The sequence below is a fragment of the Anolis sagrei genome, chromosome 8 (genome assembly GCF_037176765.1).
Source record: "Anolis sagrei isolate rAnoSag1 chromosome 8, rAnoSag1.mat, whole genome shotgun sequence".
In the NCBI taxonomy this organism is placed as follows: Eukaryota; Metazoa; Chordata; class Lepidosauria; order Squamata; family Dactyloidae; genus Anolis; species Anolis sagrei.
The window spans coordinates 30060872-30080314 of record NC_090028.1 but is presented as its reverse complement, the minus strand read 5'-3'; the positions used below and the strand labels follow the sequence as shown (position 1 = coordinate 30080314).

The 19443-nt window shown below is 42.8% G+C and overlaps 1 protein-coding gene across 1 annotated transcript in view; it reads left to right on the top strand.

The window, feature by feature from the left end:
* Positions 1–7824: 7824 nt before the first annotated feature.
* RHPN2 (rhophilin Rho GTPase binding protein 2) overlaps positions 7825–19443 on the top strand; it is a 66197-nt gene continuing 54578 nt past the window's right edge. The window contains exon 1 of the mRNA XM_060788072.2: positions 7825–7932. Coding sequence (XP_060644055.2) covers positions 7876–7932 — 57 coding nt within the window. The 5' untranslated portion in view covers positions 7825–7875. The remainder of the gene's footprint in view (positions 7933–19443) is intronic.

Sequence of the window (19443 nt, the reverse complement as noted above, 5' to 3'; positions counted from 1 at the left end):
TTCATTGGCCCGCCTCCTAGCCCCGCCTCCTCCTCCCATTGGTGGGCTCCCTAAGCCGAGCCTATCCGGAGGGGGCAGGGTTTGATTGCCCCGTTCCCTGGCCACGCCCCCTCCTCCTCCCATTGGTGGACTGAGCTCAAGCTGTCCTGCTCTGGTTAGAAAAAAGGCATGAATGGATTCAGAGCTGTGATGGCCAAACTCTAGGCCTCCAAGTGTTTTGGACTTCAACTCCCAGAATTCCTCACTGTTGGCCAGTCTGACTAGGGATTCTGGGAACTGAAGTCCAAAGCACCTGGAGGACCAAAGTATTTATTTATTTATATTTATATCCCACTTATACAGAGACTCAAAGCGGCTCACAATCAAAAACATTACAAGTGAAAATATACAAATATACAACAATAAAACAGCATATCATTATAAATTATCAGTAATATTATATTTCATTTATTAGTCTTATTATATTACAATATTATTTGATATTATATTGTATTATTAGTATATTACATTGCATTATAGTATTATTATTGTGCAGGTACAACTGCACCAGGAGCTCCAATTTTGTTTGCTTTGCATTTAATGTTTGTTATAGTCCTAAGTTTCAGGGACTCTGCAGATAGGTGGCTTCTTTTGGCTGCAATCATAGGGCAAGCCACCTGTCAATTATAGTTAGGTTCCCTAGTCCCGCCCCCTTTTTGGGTTTTAGAGGGAATAGGAGCCATTTTGGGTTCAGTCCACACAGAGAAGCCTTTCATGCAGGACATAATACCAAGAGCTCCTGTAGAAAGCTTTGTCTTGGCCGGGGAGATATACAGCCCACAGCTTGACCGGAGTTATACAGCCCTGCAGCTCCTTCGCTGAGGGACTTCAGTCAGCCATCACTGAAACCTGAACTCCTTTTTCCCTGGAAGTCTACAAACCTCTGCTTGGTAAGGGTCACTCGCGGAAGCCAGAAGCAGTTGGTACCGGGTGCAGGGGCTCCACGCCAACAGAGGCAAAGACAGACTGCCCAGATTAGAAGTTAAGGATTTCCCTATTAGCTAAAATACAGTTCATAAAGATAGTGCCTGTTCCCTGTGGACAAGATTGAGAGAGAGCCAATAGACTGTTAAGAAAGCTTTAAAGTACCTGTTTGTTTTCATCAATAAAGAACTTTGTTGAACCTTTAAGCAATCTAAAGACTCTGTTTTAAGGAAATCCAAAGGCCTTTAATCTGAGGCAGCCCCGGCATCCCGTTGGGCACACGGAATTTATGTCCTGTCTACAGTCTTATGCACAGGCCCAGCGTGCGACAGCACAATTATATGTATACCATATTAATAGGATAGCACAATATTAGCATTATATGTTATTATATTGTACTATACCATCATACTGCAATATTATTAGTAATATTACATGTCATATATAATATACAATTATTATATTATTATATATATGATTTTATTGTGCTATATTATTAGGACCCCCTGGTGGCGCAGTGGGTTAAGCCACTGAGCTGCTCAACTTGCTGACCAAAAGGTTGGCAGTTCGAATCCAGGGAGTAGGGTGAGCTTCTGCTGTTAGCCCCAGTTTCTGCTAACCTAGCAGTTCGAAAACATACAAATGTGGGTAGATCAATAGGTGCTGCTTCTGCAGAAAGGTAATGGTGCTCCATGCAGTCATGCTGGCCATATGACCTTGGAGGTGTCTACGGAAAACGCCAGCTCTTCGGCTTAGAAATGGAGATGAGCACCAACCCCTAGAGTCGGACATGACTAGACTTAATATCTGGGGAAAACGTTTACCTTTACTATATTATTATACCACAATATATATAATACACTACTATTAGTATACTATTAGTAATATATAATATATCATAAAATGTGTGTGTATGTGTGTATGTGTGTGTGTGTGTGTGTGTATAATGGTCAAAGTATTGACCACCTTATTAAGGAAAAGGTAACTTGGGGTGCATCTACATCAGCCGTCCAAGTGTTTTGGACTCCGGCTGTTAGGGATGAAAGCAATTTGACACTGGCTTTACTGATATGAGCGTGGGATTCTGCCTTGATATTCTAGATTCTATAACAGTATAGAAGAGCCCCACAACAACCACATGAAGAAATCTGGCTTCTTAACTGAAGCTAATAGAGACTCTACCAAGCAACAGTTGCCTTGGGATGAAAAGATGGAGAGAAATGGGAATTTTAAAAACGGCTTGAATATTTATCAGAGTGTATGCTCTAAGACTACATAACTGCAAGGAGAACAAAATATATGAATGCTCATCCAAAGGAGAACTAGGAGTTGAAGTGGAAAGAGCTTATAGCCAGAACAAAAGGGAAAGGAACATATATATTATATTATTTATTTATTTCATGCACTTTTACCCCACCCTTCTCCCCCTGAAGGGCGGGCCTCACACAAGCACTATACGATGCTGTCAACAAGTAAATAATTCAAAGTACAATTAAAGCATTAAAATCATTAAAACATTAAAAATCAATAAAACACGTTATACAATTAATTGTTGTTGTTCATTCGTTCAGTCGTCTCCGACTCTTCGTGACCTCATGGACCAGCCCACGCCAGAGCTCCCTGTCGGCCGTTACTACCCCCAGCTCCCTCAAGGTCAGTCCAGTCACTTCAAGGATGCATACAATTAATTAGATAGTAGATTATACATGTCGGTAAAACCAAATCCAAGTCTAGGCAGATTCAATGTCGTAAATATCCTAGGTCTTAATCAAACGCCTGGACCCAGAGCCAAGTCTTCACTTGTCTTCTATAGGACAGGAGGGAGGTGGCCAACCTGATGTCCCCGGGGGAGAGAATTCCACAGACGGGGGGCCACTGCCGAGAAGCCCGTCTCTCGTCCCCACCAACCGTGTTTGCGATAATGGTGGGATCGAAAGCAGGGCCTCTCTTGAAGATCTTAAACTTCGTGATGGTTCATGGGATGAGATATGTTCGGACAGGTAATCTGGGCCAGAACTGTTTAGGGTTTTAAAGGTTAAAACCAGCACTTTGAATTGTACTCGGAAGCTGATTGGCAGCCAGTGGAGTTGGCACAACAAAGGAGTTGTATGTTCTCTGTACGTCGCTCCGGTGAGCAATCTGTCTGCCGACCGTTGGACTAGTTGAAGCTTCCGGGCAGTCTTCAAAGGCAGCCCCATATAGAGTGCGTTGCAGTAGTCTATTCGGGATGTAACACGAGCATGGACCACCGTGGCCAAGTCAGACTTCTCTAGGAACTGAACCAAAAAATATTCATGATTGAACAAATAATATAAACCAATGAGTAGAGTCATCACTATTCCTCGAGGGAGTGGGAGGAAGGGAGTGGGAAGGAGGGAGAAAAATAGATAGGTATAAGTAATAGATGTATAGAACTGTAAAAGTTAGAATGTAATCAACAGAATATGTTATATGGGGTAAAATTTATATATTGTTGTGAGTATGCAATGGTGACAATGTTACAAATTACTTACATCTAACAAAAAAAAATTGGCCAGAAGAGGTCACTCAAACGCTACACAATCAGTCGTAAGATCTGTCTTGCAACTTTCCTATAGTTCATAGACTCATAAAGTAGGAAGGGGACTCATGAGCACTTAGGACAGAGTTTCTCAACCGGAGGTGGGGGGGGGGGGGCATTAGGGAGTGTCAGAGGGGTCACCAAAGACCATCAGAAAACACACTATTTTCTGTTGGTCATGGGGGGTTCTGTGTGGGAAGTTTGATGTATCCAAGGTTTTACTTGTAACACTAGCCGTCCCCTGCCACGCGTTTTTGTGGCCCACTCTGGTGGTCATGGGGGTTCTGTGTGGGAGGTTTGGCCCAATTCTATCGTTGGTGGGGTTCAAAATGGTCTGTGATTGTAGGTGAACTACAAATTCCAGCAACTACAAATCCCAAATGTCAAGATTCCAAACTCCACCAGTGTTCACATTAGGGCATATTGAGTATTCATGTAGAGTTTGGTCCAGATCCATCATTGTTTGAGTCCACACTGCTTGGTTTTGGAGATGTAGATGAACTACAACTCCAAAACCAAAGGACACTGCCCACCAAACCCTTCCAGTATTTTCTGTTGGTCACGGGAGATCTGTTTGCCAAGTCTGGTTCGATTCCATAATTGGTAGGGTTCAGAATGCTGTAGGGTTCAGGTTGCTGCATCCACTTATAGGTTTTTTGCTCAAGCAACAGAACTTTTTCTTCCATTTTCAAAATAGCTGAATTTATTTATTTTGTTGGTGTTAATTGCTCCAATCTTTAACAAAATCAGGATGAAAGAAGTAACTTCTCAGAACAAGAAATGTGTCTTTTAATAACGCTTTTCCAACACCAGCACTTGACGTCTTTCAATTGCCGCAACCCTTCCACATACTGTACCTCTGTCCTTTTTATAGCGCTCTGAACACCTTCACAGAAGCATATGAGAAGCTCGGCCTGTCATGGCACATCGAGAAAACCAAAGTGCTGTTCCAGCAGACACCAACCAACCCCTCTCCAATGCCAGAGATACAGCTTAATGGTGTAACATTAGAAAATGTTGACCATTTCCGCTACCTTGGCAGCAACCTCTCCACCAAAGTGAACATTGACACCGAAATACAACACCGCCTGAGCTTTGCGAATGCAGAATTTTTCCGAATAAAGCAGAGAGTGTTTGAGGACCAGGACATCCGTAGGGATACCAAGGTGCTTGTCTATAAAGCTATTGTCCTCCCAACCCTGCTATACGCCTGTGAAATGTGGACTGTCTACAGACGTCACATGCAACTCCTGGAACAATTCCATCAGTGCTGCCTCCGGAAAATCCTGCAAATCTCTTGGTAAGACAAGCGGACAAACATCAGCGTGCTGGAAGAAGCAAAGACCACCAGCATTGAAGCAATGGTCCTCTGCCATCAACTCTGCTGGACCAGCCATGTTGTCTGGATGCCCGACCACCGTCTCCCAAAGCAGTTGCTCTACTCCGAACTCAAGAATGGAAAACGGAATGTTGGTGGGCAGGAAAAGAGATTTAAAGATGGGCTCAAAACCAACCTTACAATCTCTGGCATAGACACTGAGAACTGGGAAGCCCTGTCCCTTGAACGCTCCAGCTGGAGGCCAGCTGTGACCAGCAGTGCTGCAGAATTTGAAGAGGCACACATGGAGGGTGAAAGAGAGAAATGTGTCAAGAGGAAGGCGCGTCAAGACAACCCCGACCAAAATCGCCTTCCAACTGGAAATCGATGCCCTCACTGTGGGAGAAGATGCAGGTCAAGAATTGGGCTCCACAGCCACGTACGGACCCACAAGAATACTGATCATGGAAGTCTATCCTACTCGTCCAACGAAAGATCGCCTTTTTATAGCCTTTATCAATGCTCACAGCCCACTCCAAGGGTGGAGAGCTGTTCTCATTCTTCCCGAATTACTCTATTTCTTGAATGAATGGTATCTTGGAGAAGCTCCCCCGGTCTGAAGAATGACTCAGTCGTGAAGGAGAAAAGATTAAATAGCCACACCAGTTGTATTATCAGTTCTGTTGTGGGAGATAGACAGAATGACCAGGAAACCAAAGAAAGAACATTCCTCTCCAGAAATAGTGACCAAGTTATGCTCTAAAACACCGGGGAGGGGAAAGCTTCCAACACGGAAGAGTTTCCTGGCAACAAGTTGTGTTTTTTTTCTGCCATACATACACAGCTACCGGTTGCAATTGTCTGGCCTGTGTCACAGAAAAGCAGTTTAAAAAAAGCTTGCTCTGAATTGAGTTGAGAATTACGACTTTCAAGAATAGTAGCACTAGCAGCTGCCTCCTCGTAAAATGGTTCGCTTCACAGAAAGCCTGCTGGACGACAACAACAGTAAAAGTGTACATGGGGAACTTTCCTCTTGTAAGAACTCAGTTCCAGTGCTTAGCAACAGGCAGGCCAAAAAAACCCACTTTTGTTTATTCTACATTTAAGTTCCATATTGCTGAGCAGAATATATATATTTATTTTGCTATACACACATACACACACACACATATATATCTACCTACATTACATACATTCACATACATATATACACATATATGCATATATATATATACACAAACACACACACACACACTTCTGTTTATTTTACATTTAAGTTCCATATTGCTGAGTAGAATACATATATTTATATATCTATATGCACACCCAAATACATATATATAGACACAAATATATACACACATACAAATATACACATAGAATCATAGAATCAAAGAGTTGGAAGAGACCTCATGGGCCATCCAGTCCAACCCCATTCTGCCAAGAAGCAGGAATATTGCATTCAAATCACCCCCAACAGATGGCCATCCAGCCTCTGTTTAAAAGCTTCAAAAGAAGGAGCCTCCATCACACTCCAGGGCAGAGAGTTCCACTGCTGAACGGCTCTCACAGTCAGGAAGTTCTTCCTCATGTTCAGATGGAATCTCCTTTCTTGTCGTTTGAAGCCATTGTTCCATTGCATCCTAGTCTCCAGGGAAGCAGAAAACAAGCTTGCTCCCTCCTCCCTGTGGCTTCCTCTCACATATTTATACATGGCTATCATATCTCCTCTCAGCCTTCTCTTCTTCAGGGTAAACATGCCCAGCTCCTTAATCCGCTCCTCATAGGGCTTGTTCTCCAGACCCTTGATCATTTTAGTCGCCCCCCTCTACACACACACACACCTGTTTATTCCACATTTAAATTCCATATAGCTGACCAGAATACATATATTTATATATCTATACGCACACCCACACACATATATAGACAAACATATATACACACATACAAATATATACATATACATATATATACACACATATACAAATACATGCACATACACACACACCTGTTTATTCCACATTTAAATTCCATATTGCTGAGCAGAACACATATATTTATATATCTATACTAGCCGTCCCCTGCCACATGTTGCTGTGGCCCACATGGGGGTTCTGTGTGGGAGGTTTGGCCCAATTCTATAATTGGTGGGATTCAGAATGCTCTGTGATTGTAGGTGAACTATAAATCCCAGCAACTACAACTCCCAAATGTCAAGACTCTATTTCCCCCAAACTCTACCAGTGTTCAAATTTGGGCATATTGAGTATTTGTGCCGAGTTTGGTCCAGATCCATCATTGTTTGAGTCCACAATGATCTCTAGATGTAGGTGAACTACAACTCCAAAACCAAAGGACACTGCCCATCAAACCCTTCCAGCATTTCCCGTTGGTCATGGGAGAACTGTGTGCCAAGTTTGGTTCATCGTTGGTGGAGTTCAGAATGCTCTTTGTTGGTGAATCCCAGCAACTACAACTCCCAAATGACAAAATCCATTTTTTTTTTTTGAGTGAAGGATATACATTGGGTTGTTAGGTATCTTGTGTCCAAATTTGGTGTCAATTCGTCCAGTGGTTTTTGAGTTCTGTTAATCACACAAATGAATATTACATTTTTATTTATACAGATAGATAGATAGATAGATAGATAGATAGATAGATATAGATAGATAGACAAACATGAAAACAATATCAAAATATACAAACATGATATTGGTATTGACGGAAATTTGTGCCCGGGCAGTTCATGTGCGGTCAAGCTGCGTGTCTGGGTGCCGCCTTTAAGGCCAAAGGGAGAAGAAGGAGCCGAGACACGTGTCTGGGTGTTCCCACGCGCGTGTGCCTGCCTTTCTCGAGGGCTCCCTGCAGGTGGAGGAAGCGGAGGGAGGGAGAGAAGGAGGGAAGGAGAGCGGGCTGTAGGGGGCGGCGGGGCGGGGACGGAAAGCCAAGCCAAGGAGGAAGGGCTTGCCTTGCCCTCTCTCTCTCTCTCTCTGTTTCAATCTCTCTCTCAATCTCTCTCTCGGCGGCGACGATGACGGACGCCTTGCTGCCTTCCTCGGGCCCCAGCGGAGGCTGCTACTTCCGAAAGGTGAGCCCTTCTTCCGCCTCACCTGGGCAGAAGGCAGCCACTCACCTGGCCTCCTTCTCTCGGTCCTCCGGGGCGTCCGCGCGGGAGAATAGAAGCAGTTCTGTTCCAGTTTGAGCTCCAGGCTAGGGCATCCCCCTGGTTAGAGTTTGGTGCCCGCACTCTTGGGCAGGGGAGGCTCTAGGGCTGTGCTTAAGTGGGATCTGTACGCAAGTCGGAACTTTGAGTGTAACTCCAGCCAGTCAGCCAGATAGATAGTGATACACAGATAGCCAGCTAGATAGGTAGGTAGGTAGATAAATAGATAGATGAGAAATTAGGTAGGAAGGGAGGTAGCTAGATAGATGAGAGGATAAATAGGTAAGTAGGTAGATGAGATGATAGGTAGATGAGAGGATAGTTAGGAAGGTAGGTAGGTAGATAGATGAGAGGATAAATGGGTAAGTAGGTAGGTAGATGAGAAGATAGGTAGATAGATAGATAGATGAGAAGATAGGTAGGTAGATAGATGAGAGGATAGATAAGAAGGTAGGTAGGTAGATGAGAGGATAAATAGGTAAGTAGGTAGATAGATGAGAGGGGGGATAGGTAGGTAGGTAGATGGATAGATAGATAGATTATAGGTAGGTATGTAGGTAGGTAGATGAGAGGGTAAATGGTAAGTAGGTAGGTAGATGAGAGGGAGTATAGGTAGATAGATAGATGATAAGGTAGGTAGGTAGGTGGATAAATAGGTAAGTAGGTAGGTAGATGAGAGGATAGGAAGGTAGGGAGGTAGATAGATGAGAGGATAGATAAGAAGGTAGGGAGGTAGATGAGAGGATAAATAGGTAAGTAGGTAGATAGATGAGAGGGAGGATAGGTAGGTAGGTAGATGGATAGATAGATAGATTATAGGTAGGTAGGTATGTAGGTAGATGAGAGGGTAAATGGTAAGTAGGTAGGTAGATGAGAGGGAGTATAGGTAGACAGATAGATAGGTAGATAGATAGATGATAGGGTAGGTAGGTAAGTGAGGGGATAAATTGGTAAGTAGATAGGTAGATGAGAGGATAGGAAGGTAGGGAGGTAGATAGATGAGAGGATAAATAGGTAAGTAGGTAGATAGATGAGAGGGTAGGTAGGTAGATGGATAGATAGATAGATGATAGGATAGGTAGGTAGGTAGATAGATGAGAGGATAAATAGGTAAGTAGGTAGGTAGATGAGAGGGAGGATAGATAGATAGATAGATAGATAGATAGTAGGTAGGTAGCTGAGAGGATAAATAGATAAGTAGGTAGGTAGATGGGAGGATAGGGAGGTAGGGAGGTAGATAGATGAGAGGATAAATAGGTAAGTAGGTAGGTAGATGAGAGTAGATAGGTAGGAAGGTAGATATATGAGAGGATAGATAGACAGGTAGGTAGGTAAATAGATGAGAGGATAGGTAGGTAGGAAGGGAGGTTGATCGATATGTATGCATGCATGTATGTATGTATGTTGAGTTTGTTTGTAAATTGAAACTTGAATTGTAACTCCAGCCATGTATTCACACACACACACATCCATATATAGCGAGAGTTTGTTTGTAAGCCAGAAATTTAAGTGTAACTCAAGCCATATATATATATATATATATATATATATATATATATATCACACACGCATCCCCCGTGGTGCAGCGGGTTAAACCACTGATCTGCTGAACTTGCTGAGCGAAAGGTCAGTGGTTCAAATCCAGAGAGCAGGGTATGCTCCCTCTGTTAGCCCCAGCTCCTGCCAACCTAGCAGTTCAAAAACATGCAAGTGTGAGTAGATCAGTAGATACTGCTTTGGTGGGAAGGTATGTAAGCCAGAAGTTTAAGAGTAACTCCAGCACATATGCTGAATTGCTTTGTAAGTTGGAGCTTATATGTTGGATTTGTTTGTAGGTTGGAATTTTTAATGTAACTCCAGTCATATATATGTATATGTTGGATTTGTTTGCAGGTTGGAACTTTCAATGTAACTCCAGCCATGTGTGTGTATGTATATGTAGAATTTATTTGTAAGTTGGAACTTTAAATGTAACCCCAGTCACATATGTGTGTGTGTGTGTATATGTAGGATTTGTTTGTTAGTTGGAACTTTCAGTGTAATTCCAACCACACACACACACACACAGACAATTTGTATGGAAGTCGGAACTTTAAATGTAACTCCAGCCAAAGATAGATCTATCTTTTCCTACCAGCTGTTAGGGATTGTGGGAGTTGAAGTCCAAAACGCCTGGAGAGAGGAGGGCCCGAGTTGGCCCATGGCCGTCTTACACTGTGTCAATGTTGTTGCTCAAACAGTACCAGGGAACTCCTTGGGGCTTTGCTATATGTTTTGAGATATCTGTTTATCTGAGAGATAATCCCCGGAGCCTAGAGATTATCTCGCAGATGAACAGATACCTTCCCATATCTCGCGTCTAGACAGATCGGGGATTCCGTCTGTGAGATAAAACTGAGACAAACCTCTGTGAGGTTTGAAAGTTGCTGGAGTCTGTAAGGGAAATTGCCCTTTATTTAATACACATAGACTTATAGAGTTTCTGCTGCATTTCTTCCTTATTGGGGCTGCTGGGCCCTGTATAGAGAAATCCAATGGGTACAGCTTTTTCCTTGGGCATAATTGTGGTCTTCCTCCTGTTCCTCGGCTGCCGAATACTGGAACCATTCATTGAAAGAGAGCAGTGTCCGCATGTTTATTCAGAAGCAGCTTCCATTGTATTCAGAGAGAGCTCACCTTCAAGTCAGTGTAGACAGGGCTGCATCCATAGATAAGCCTACATAAATCACACCAACAACTGGCTGCTGATGTTTACCATTTGGAAATAAAGAGGCTTAGCCAGGCAGCAGTTTAGGATTGCAGATTTAAAACTTTTTTTCCCCTCCTAATACCTCCCAAAGTCATCCATTGTAAATGCCAGCGTGTATTTTGTGTGTGTGTGTTTCAGAATACCGAAACTCACTATACGTTCGGATTTATTAAATCCTATTATAAAGCAAGAAGGCTGCTATTACGGCAGACGAATGGGTAAAGCTTGATTGCATACTGTGGGTACTCATTTGGTGCATACCAGCGACTGGTACCTGGAAACAACTTATTAAATAAATTGGGAGGCAGGCATGCGGTATTTGCCCCATTCCCTCCAAGGGTGACGGTGAGGCATTGAGTCAGAAGTAGGCTTTTGTACTTCTCTGAGTGAGAATCTGACTTTTGAGAAGCAAAGAGATTTTTCCTTCTGCTGCAAATCTCTCGAGCAGAAGTTCCAGGAGAAAACTCTCAAAACATGCATATGCAGTTTCAAGACAAGTAGAGGTTTTCCATGTTAAGATGACTTGTGAGTAAGGATGGGTAAAGTGTGACCGCCCAGGTGTCATTGGACTGGAACCTCCAGCATTCCTGGCTATGGTGGTAATGGCGATGGGAACCGTAGTCCTGAGCTTGGAATCATAGAATCATAGAATCAAAGAGTTGGAAGAGACCTCATGGGCCATCCAGTCCAACCCCCTGCCAAGAAGCAGGAATATTGCATTCAAATCACCCCTGACAGATGGCCATCCAGCCCCTGTTTAAAAGATTCCAAAGAAAGAGCCTCCACCACACTCCGGGGCAGAGAGTTCCACTGCTGAACGGCTCTCACAGTCAGGAAGTTCTTCCTCGTGTTCAGATGGAATCTCCTCTCTTGTAGTTTGAAGCCATTGTTCCGCGTCCTAGTTTCCAAGGAAGCAAAAAACAAGCTTGCTCCCTCCTCCCTGTGGCTTCCTCTCACATATCTATACATGGCTATCATATCTCCTCTCAGCCTTCTCTTCTTCAGACTAAACAGGCCCAGCTCCTTAAGCCGCTCTTCATAGGGCTTGTTCTCCAGACCCTTGATCATTTTAGTCGCCCTCCTCTGGACACATTCCTGCTTGTCAATATCTCTCTTGAATTGTGGTGCCCAGAATTGGACACAATATTCCAGGTGTGGTCTAACCAGAGCAGAATAGAGGGGTAGCATTACTTCCCTAGATCTAGACACTATGCTCCTATTAATGTAGGCCAAAATCCCATTGGCTTTTTTTGCCGCCACATTACATTGTTGGCTCATGTTTAACAACTCCAGGTTTCGGCGGTGAACAGGGGAGCATTTGCACAGCTGCACCCGTACCTATTTCTGATGGTCTTAGTAATCCTTTTGGCAGAGAAAGCTGAAGATCTATCTGCCTGTCCTTCTCTTCCTTTTTGGAAACAGAAGGCAAATCCTTCCACCAAAAGCCCTCCTCCGCTCTGATTGGCCTGCCTCTCAGCCGACCTCTCAACCAAGGTGAGGCTGTTTCTGAGACTCCAAGTGGGAAGGGGAGAGCAAGTGTGCTTGGCACATGGCAGCGTGGTACGAATGTGCAGGCGAGGGAGAGCGTTCGAGGCTGGAGGGAGGCTCGTGCCAAAGGGTCCCTTCAGGGCATGGGGGTTCTGAACCCCACCAACAATTCCATCGTTGGTGGGGTTCAGAATGCTCTTTGATTGTAGGTGAACTATAAATCCCAGCAACTACAACTCTCAAATATCAAGGTCTATTTTCCCAAACTCCACCAGTGTTCACATTTCAGCATATTGAGTATTTGTGCCAAGTTTGGTCCAGATTATTTATATATATATATATATATATATATATATATATATATACACACACACACACACACACACACACACTAGCCGTCCCCTGCCATGCGTTGCTGTGGCCCACATGGGGGTTTTGTGTGGGAAGTTTGGCCCAATTCTATCCTTGGTGGGTTTCAGAATGCTCTGTGATTGTATGTGAACTACAAATCCCAGCAACTACAACTCCCAAATGTCAAGATTCTATTTTCCCCAAACTCCACCAGTGTTCACATTTGGGCATATTGAGTATTCTTGTAGAGTTTGGTCCAGATCCATCATTGTTTGAGTCCACAGTGATCTCTGGATGTAGGCGAACTACAATTCCAAAAGCAAAGGACACTGCCCACCAAACCCTTCCAGTATTTTCTGTTGCTCATGGGAGAACTGTGTGCCAAGTTTGGCTCAATTCCATCATTGGTGGAATGCTCTTTGATTGTAGGTGAACTATAAATCCCAGCAACTACAACTCCCAAATGACAAAATCGAATTTTTTGAGTGAAGGACATACATTGGGTTGTTAGGTGTATTGTGTCCAAATTTGGTGTCAATTCTCCCAGTGGTTTTTGAGTTCTGTGAATACCACAAACAAACATTACATTACATTACATTTATTTATTTATTTATTTATTTATTTATTGCAGACACAGGTAGAATAATATCACAATCCATCACCATTTCAGAATACATATCAAATATTATTTTCTTAGTGTTCTTATCTTTGCCTTTTCCACCTTTTTCTCCCACTTGTGTCTATTGGTTCAGATTTATCATTGTTTGAGTCCACGGTGCTCTCTGCATGTAGGTGAACTACAACTCCAAAACTAGGAGCTGCGGTGGTGCAATAGGTTTAACCCTTATGCCAGCTGAACTGCTGACTTGAAGGTTGGTGGTTCGAATCTGCAAGACGTGGTGAGCTCCTGTCTATCAACTCCAGCTTCTCATGAAGGGACCTGAGAGAGTCCTCTCACAGAATAACGTCTTTGCAGACGGCCAATTCTCTCACACTAGAAGCAACCTGTAGTTTCTTTTAAAAAAACTCCAAAACACAAGGTCAGTGCCTACCAAACCCTTCCAATATTTTCTGTTGATCATGGGAGTTCTGTGTGCCAATTCCAACATTGGTGGAGTTCAGAATGCTCTTTGGTTGTAAGTTAACTATAAATCCCAGCAACTACAACTTCCAAATGACAAAATCACGTCTCCACCACCCCACCATTATTCAAATTTGGGTGTATTGGGTATTTGTGATGAATTTGGTCCAGTGAATGAAAATACATCCTGCATGTCAGATATTTACATTACAATTCAGAACAGTAGCAAAATGACAGTTATGAAGTAGCAACGAAAATAATGTTATGTTTGAGGGTCACCACAACATGAGGAACTGTATTAAGGGGTTGCGGCATTAGGAAGGTTGAGAAACACTGGGCTAGATCTAGTACACTGCTATATAATCCAATTCAGAAACTGGATTATGCGGCAATGTAGATGGGGTCTTAGAAGCCAGCATTATCTGGAGGGTCACAGGTTCCATAAGATGTAAATAAGCCATGATCCTACAAAGGTAGAACATGGATTGAAGCTGTAGCTGCTGCAAACAGTTTGCAGCTCTGTTGCCGGGCGAATGCTCCCCGCCCTGGAGAAACATTCCCTGCATTCTGATGGACTATCAAAGCTGGTCTTGAAACTTGAGTTAACTTTAGTTAAAAGCAGATAATAAAGGAAGCTGCTGGCCCTCAAACTGTAAACGAAAACTGTTCAAAAGGAAATGTGATAAGAAGGCATTTGAGATTAGGGCCGAGCATGTTCAGCCTGCTAAGAGCCCAGACAATAGAATGGTAGCCCCAGGTAAGGAGGTAAAAGCTTTGCCAACCTCTCTCTAGATATTAGATTTCACAGGTGAAATTTAGGGCACTTTGAAAAACTTTTTTGGCAGGTCGTTTGTGAGCTCCTGACTTTGGCAGGTTTCAACAGGTGCCTCACCAAAGAGTTGTGCAAGTGCCTCCAGATATATATTTTGGCTGAACTCTCTGTCTCGTAACAACGACTGCATCGAACGTCTACAAGAGACACAAATAGGGAAAGCTTCTCTGGTTATTTGAACCAGTGAAACATCTCAAGATTCCATACATTGTTGACATTTCTGTATCAGAAAAGGCATTCCGCTGTAGTTGTCCTCGGCACTTCTTTACTCTCAGAGAAAAAGAAGATGGGGTCATCTTTACATCTTCAGCCTTTATTCATAAAGTCTGGGTCAACCTATAAGTTTCGCCTTGGATCTAGAGCTGGAGGACTGGAAACAAAATTCCTGTTCTGCTTCTTTTCAGGCAATTGCACCTTATTGACCCAAAGTATTTTATTAGGATCGAAGTGGAGACGTGATGTGTGCTATCCTACGTTTGTTGGAAGGAGGGGGTGATATAGAAATGTCACCAGGGACAGATTAAACCAATGATTCTCAACCTTCCTAATGCCACGACCCCTTAATATAGTTCCTCATGTTGTGGTGACCCCCAACCATAACATTATTTTCGTTGCTACTTCGTAACTGTCATTTTGCTACTGTTATGAGTCGTAATGTAAATATCTGATATGCAGGATGTATTTCCATTCACTGGACCAAATTTTTGCACAAATACCCAATAGGCCCAAATTTGAACACTGGAGGAGTTTGGAGGTAAACAGACGTTGTCATTTGGGAGTTGTAGTTGCTGGGATTTATAGTTAACCTACAATCAAAGAGTATTCCGAACTCCACCAACGATGGAATTGAACCAAACTTGGTACACAGATCACCCATGACCAACAGAAAATACTGGAAGGTTTTGGTGGGCATTGATCACAAGTTTTGGAGTTCACCTTGAATTGACCTCAAGTTTTGGAGTTCAAATTTTGGAATTCTCTGCCCTGTAGTGTGGTGGAGGCTTCTTCTTTGGAGGCTTTTAAACAGAGGCTGGATGGCCATCTGTCAGGGGTGCTTTCCTGCTTCTTGGCAGGGGGTTGGATTGGATGGTCCATGAGGTCTCTTCCAACTCAATGATTCTATGATACATCCAGAGAGCACTGTGGACTCAAACAATGATGTATCTGGACCAAAATTGGTATGAATAATCAATATGCTCAAATGTGAACACTGGCAGAGTTTGAGGAAGATCTTGACATTTGGGAGTTGTAGTTGCTGGGATTTATAGTTCACCTACAATCAAAGAGCATTCTGAACCCCACCAAAAATAGAATTGGGTCAAACTTCCAACACAGAAACCCCCTGCCTTGAAGGGACTTTCTAGCATAAGCCTCCCTCCAGCCTCACATGCTCTCCCTCACCCTGTACATGCGCACCACACTGCCATGCACCAAGCACGCCTGCTCTCCCCTTCCTGCTTAAAGTCTCAGAAACAGCCCTCCCTTTGGCTGAGAGGCCAGCCAATGACAGCGGGAGGAGAGCTTTTGGTGTGAGGATTCACTATCTGTTTCCAAAAAGGAAGAGAAGGACAGGCGGAGAGATCTTCAGCTTTCTCTGCCAAAATGTTTCCTAGGACCATCTATATCAGGGGTCCTCAAACTTTTTAAACAGAAGGCCAGGTCATAGTCCCTCAAACTGTTGGAGGGCCGGATTATAATTTAAAGAAAAAAAACATGAATGAATTCCTATGCACACGGCACATATCTTATTTGTAGTGCAAAAACATTTTAAAGAAATACAATAATTATAATGAAGAACAATTTTAACAAATATAAACTTATTATTATTTCAATGGGAAGTGTGGGCCCGCTTTTGGCTGATGAGATAGGATTGTTGTTCTTGTTCTTGTGTGCTTTCAAGTCATTTCTGACTTAGATTGACCTTGAGTGAGGGCCAGGTAAATGACCTTGGAGGGCCATATCTGGCCCCCGGGCCTTAGTTTGAGAACCCCTGATCTTTATAAATAAAAATGTAATGTTTGTTTGTGGGATTAACATAACTCAAAAACCAGTGGACAAACTGACACCAAATTTGGACACGACAGGCCAAGGAGTGATCATCACTCAGAAAAATACAGCGGAAGGGACTTATAAAGCCAAAAAACAAAAAAAACAAAAAATACATTACAACGCATGTGCAAAACCACATATATACACGAACACACTTATATACACATATACACAAATATACACACACACAAAACACATATACACATACTGGGCCACAGCAACACATGGCAGAGGATGGCTAGTCAGAAATAGATGTTTTCTGATGGTCTTTGGCGACCACACTGAAACCTCCCTCGTGACCCCCTCCCCCCCCCAAGGATCCCGACTCCTAAGTTGAGACCCCTGTTCTACAGCATAGATGTACCCCAGTGTTTTCCTTTCCATCTCTCTACGCTTTGGTGTTTAACACTTTTGTTTTTAAAGAAGCAATTCTCAACTGGCAGCAACTGCAAGGTGAACCTTTTTTGACCTAATGACAAAAAATGTACTTTTTGCCACTGTGCATTAAATTTGGCAGCAAATGCTTATCTTGGTTTCAGGGTTTATTGAGTTGCACATTCGATTCAATGGCACATTAGACTCGAGTAAATCCGGTAGTATAAGGCAGCCTTGTGCCTTCCTCATAATGTTTACAGGAATGTGTTCATTGTCAGATTTAGGCAGACGTTGGTGTTTGGTTGCATTCTTTGCCTTGCTTCTGTTTACACCTCTGGCTGGTAATCTGTCCTGCATTTTTTCTAAGTTTCCTGTCTAGCAAATTAAAGGCTGTTCTGCTGCATGATAATTAGCAAGGTTCTTTAAAAAAATGGAGTAATAATTTGCATACTTAATTCAAATGCTTGATATGTCAACTGAGTGCAATGGGACGGTACTTTGGAGCGCAGGGAAAAATTATTTGCAGCCCTTTTAGTTCTTGCAAGGAGCCCTTGGTGACACAGTGGGTGAAACCCTTGTGCTAGCAGGACTGAAGACCGACAGGTCGGAGGTTCAAATTTAGGGAGAGTGCCAATGAGTCCCCTCTGTCAGCTCCAGCTCCCCATGCAGGGACATGAGAGAAGCCTCCCACAAGGATGGTAAAACATCAAAACATCTAGGCGTCTTGGACAACATCCTTGCAGACGACCAATTCTTTCACACCAGAAGCGACTTGCAGTTTCTCACATCACTCCTGATATGAAAAAAGGATTCCCCCAGGCAGGAAGCAGCTAAGCTTTGAAGCTGCAAGGCTATTCAATGCTAATCAAGGTGGCCAATGGCAACATTCCCACTTGCCTCAACACTTGTCCCACCCTGGACATGATTCCACAGATATATAATCTCTACTTGCCTAGTTTACAACAAACCTCACAACCTCTGAGGATGCCTGCCATAGATGTGGGCAAAATGTCAGTAGAGAATGCTTCTGGAACATTGGCCATTCAGTGTCCTTTGTGGAGAGAAAGAGTGGGAAATAAATAAACATAAACATAATAATAATAATAGCTACATAGCCAGTTCGAGTCTCCTTATGGAGAGGAAATGTAGAATCTGAATAATAATAATAATAATAATAATAATAATAATAATAGATATATAGCAACTTCAAGTCTCCTTATGGATAGAAAAGGTTGGATACAAATCATAATAATAGATACATAGCCACTTTGAGTCTCCTTATAGAGAGAAGGTTGGATACAGATAATAATAATAATAATAATAATAATAATAATAATAATAAGTCTCTCTTAGTATGAAAAAAAGTTCTTGCAATCCACTGTCACTCATTTTCCTCTTTTCTGATCTCTCCCTGCTGCACACACCTGTAGTTATTTTGTTTTATATTGACCATAGATCATAACAAAAGTGTCAGGAACTATTCGCCAAGTTCTCGCAGTAGCTAAAGCTGGTTGGTGTAATTGCTATTTGCCTTTGTAGGGAAAATAGAAAAGAAATTCATTCAAGAAATGAATTATGTATTTTTGGATGAATTATGTCCATCCATAAATAATGATGATGATGATGATGATGTTGGAAGAGACCCCAGATGCCATCTAGTCCAACCTCCTTTTACCATGCAGGAAAAGCACAATCAAGGCCCTCCCAACAGATGTCCATCAATAATAATAATAATAATAATAATGTCTGATATCTTTGGCTGAAATTCTAGTTAGCGATGGTAATTGCCAGATCTTTGCTTAGTAAGTAACTGATAGTGAGGTCAGTCTCTTTGCTTGTCGCTTGTAAACCTTATCTGCCGCCTTGAAATTGGTAATTGTTTTCAAATGGTTCCTATAGAGACACGCTGGGGTGTCTTCGTCCCCTTTTTCCTCCATGGTTTGTTGACATTTCTTAAGCAATCATGCCAACAATGAGTGATCTTTGAACAAACTCAGCCTCTAAAGCAGCATTATGTCACCTGCCGCCTTTAGATAGGTTGGACTATGACTTCCATCCCCAACCAATGCTTGTCTGTGGGTGATGGGAGTTGTAATTCAAGATCGCATCAGGGCTTCTTGAAACAGCTGCCTTGATAAGGGCCCTTCCACACTGCCCCTTTATCTCAGCATCTGATCCCAGATTACCTGTTTATCCCAGGTTATCTGGCAGTGGGGACTCATATATTCCAGTTTAAAGCAGATAATTTGGGATCACATACTGGGATAAAGTGGAATGTGGAAGCGCCCTAATGCAGCCTGTGTTTCATAGAATCATAGCTGGAAGACACAGCATGGGCTATCTAATCCAACCCCCTTCTGCCATGCAGGGAAAGCACAATTAAAGCCCTCCCAACAGATGGCCATCATCATCATCATCAACAACAACAACAATAGAGTTGGAAGAGACTCCAGGAGCTATGTAGTCCAACTCCCTTCTGCCATGCAGGAACAGCACAATCAAAGCCCTCCC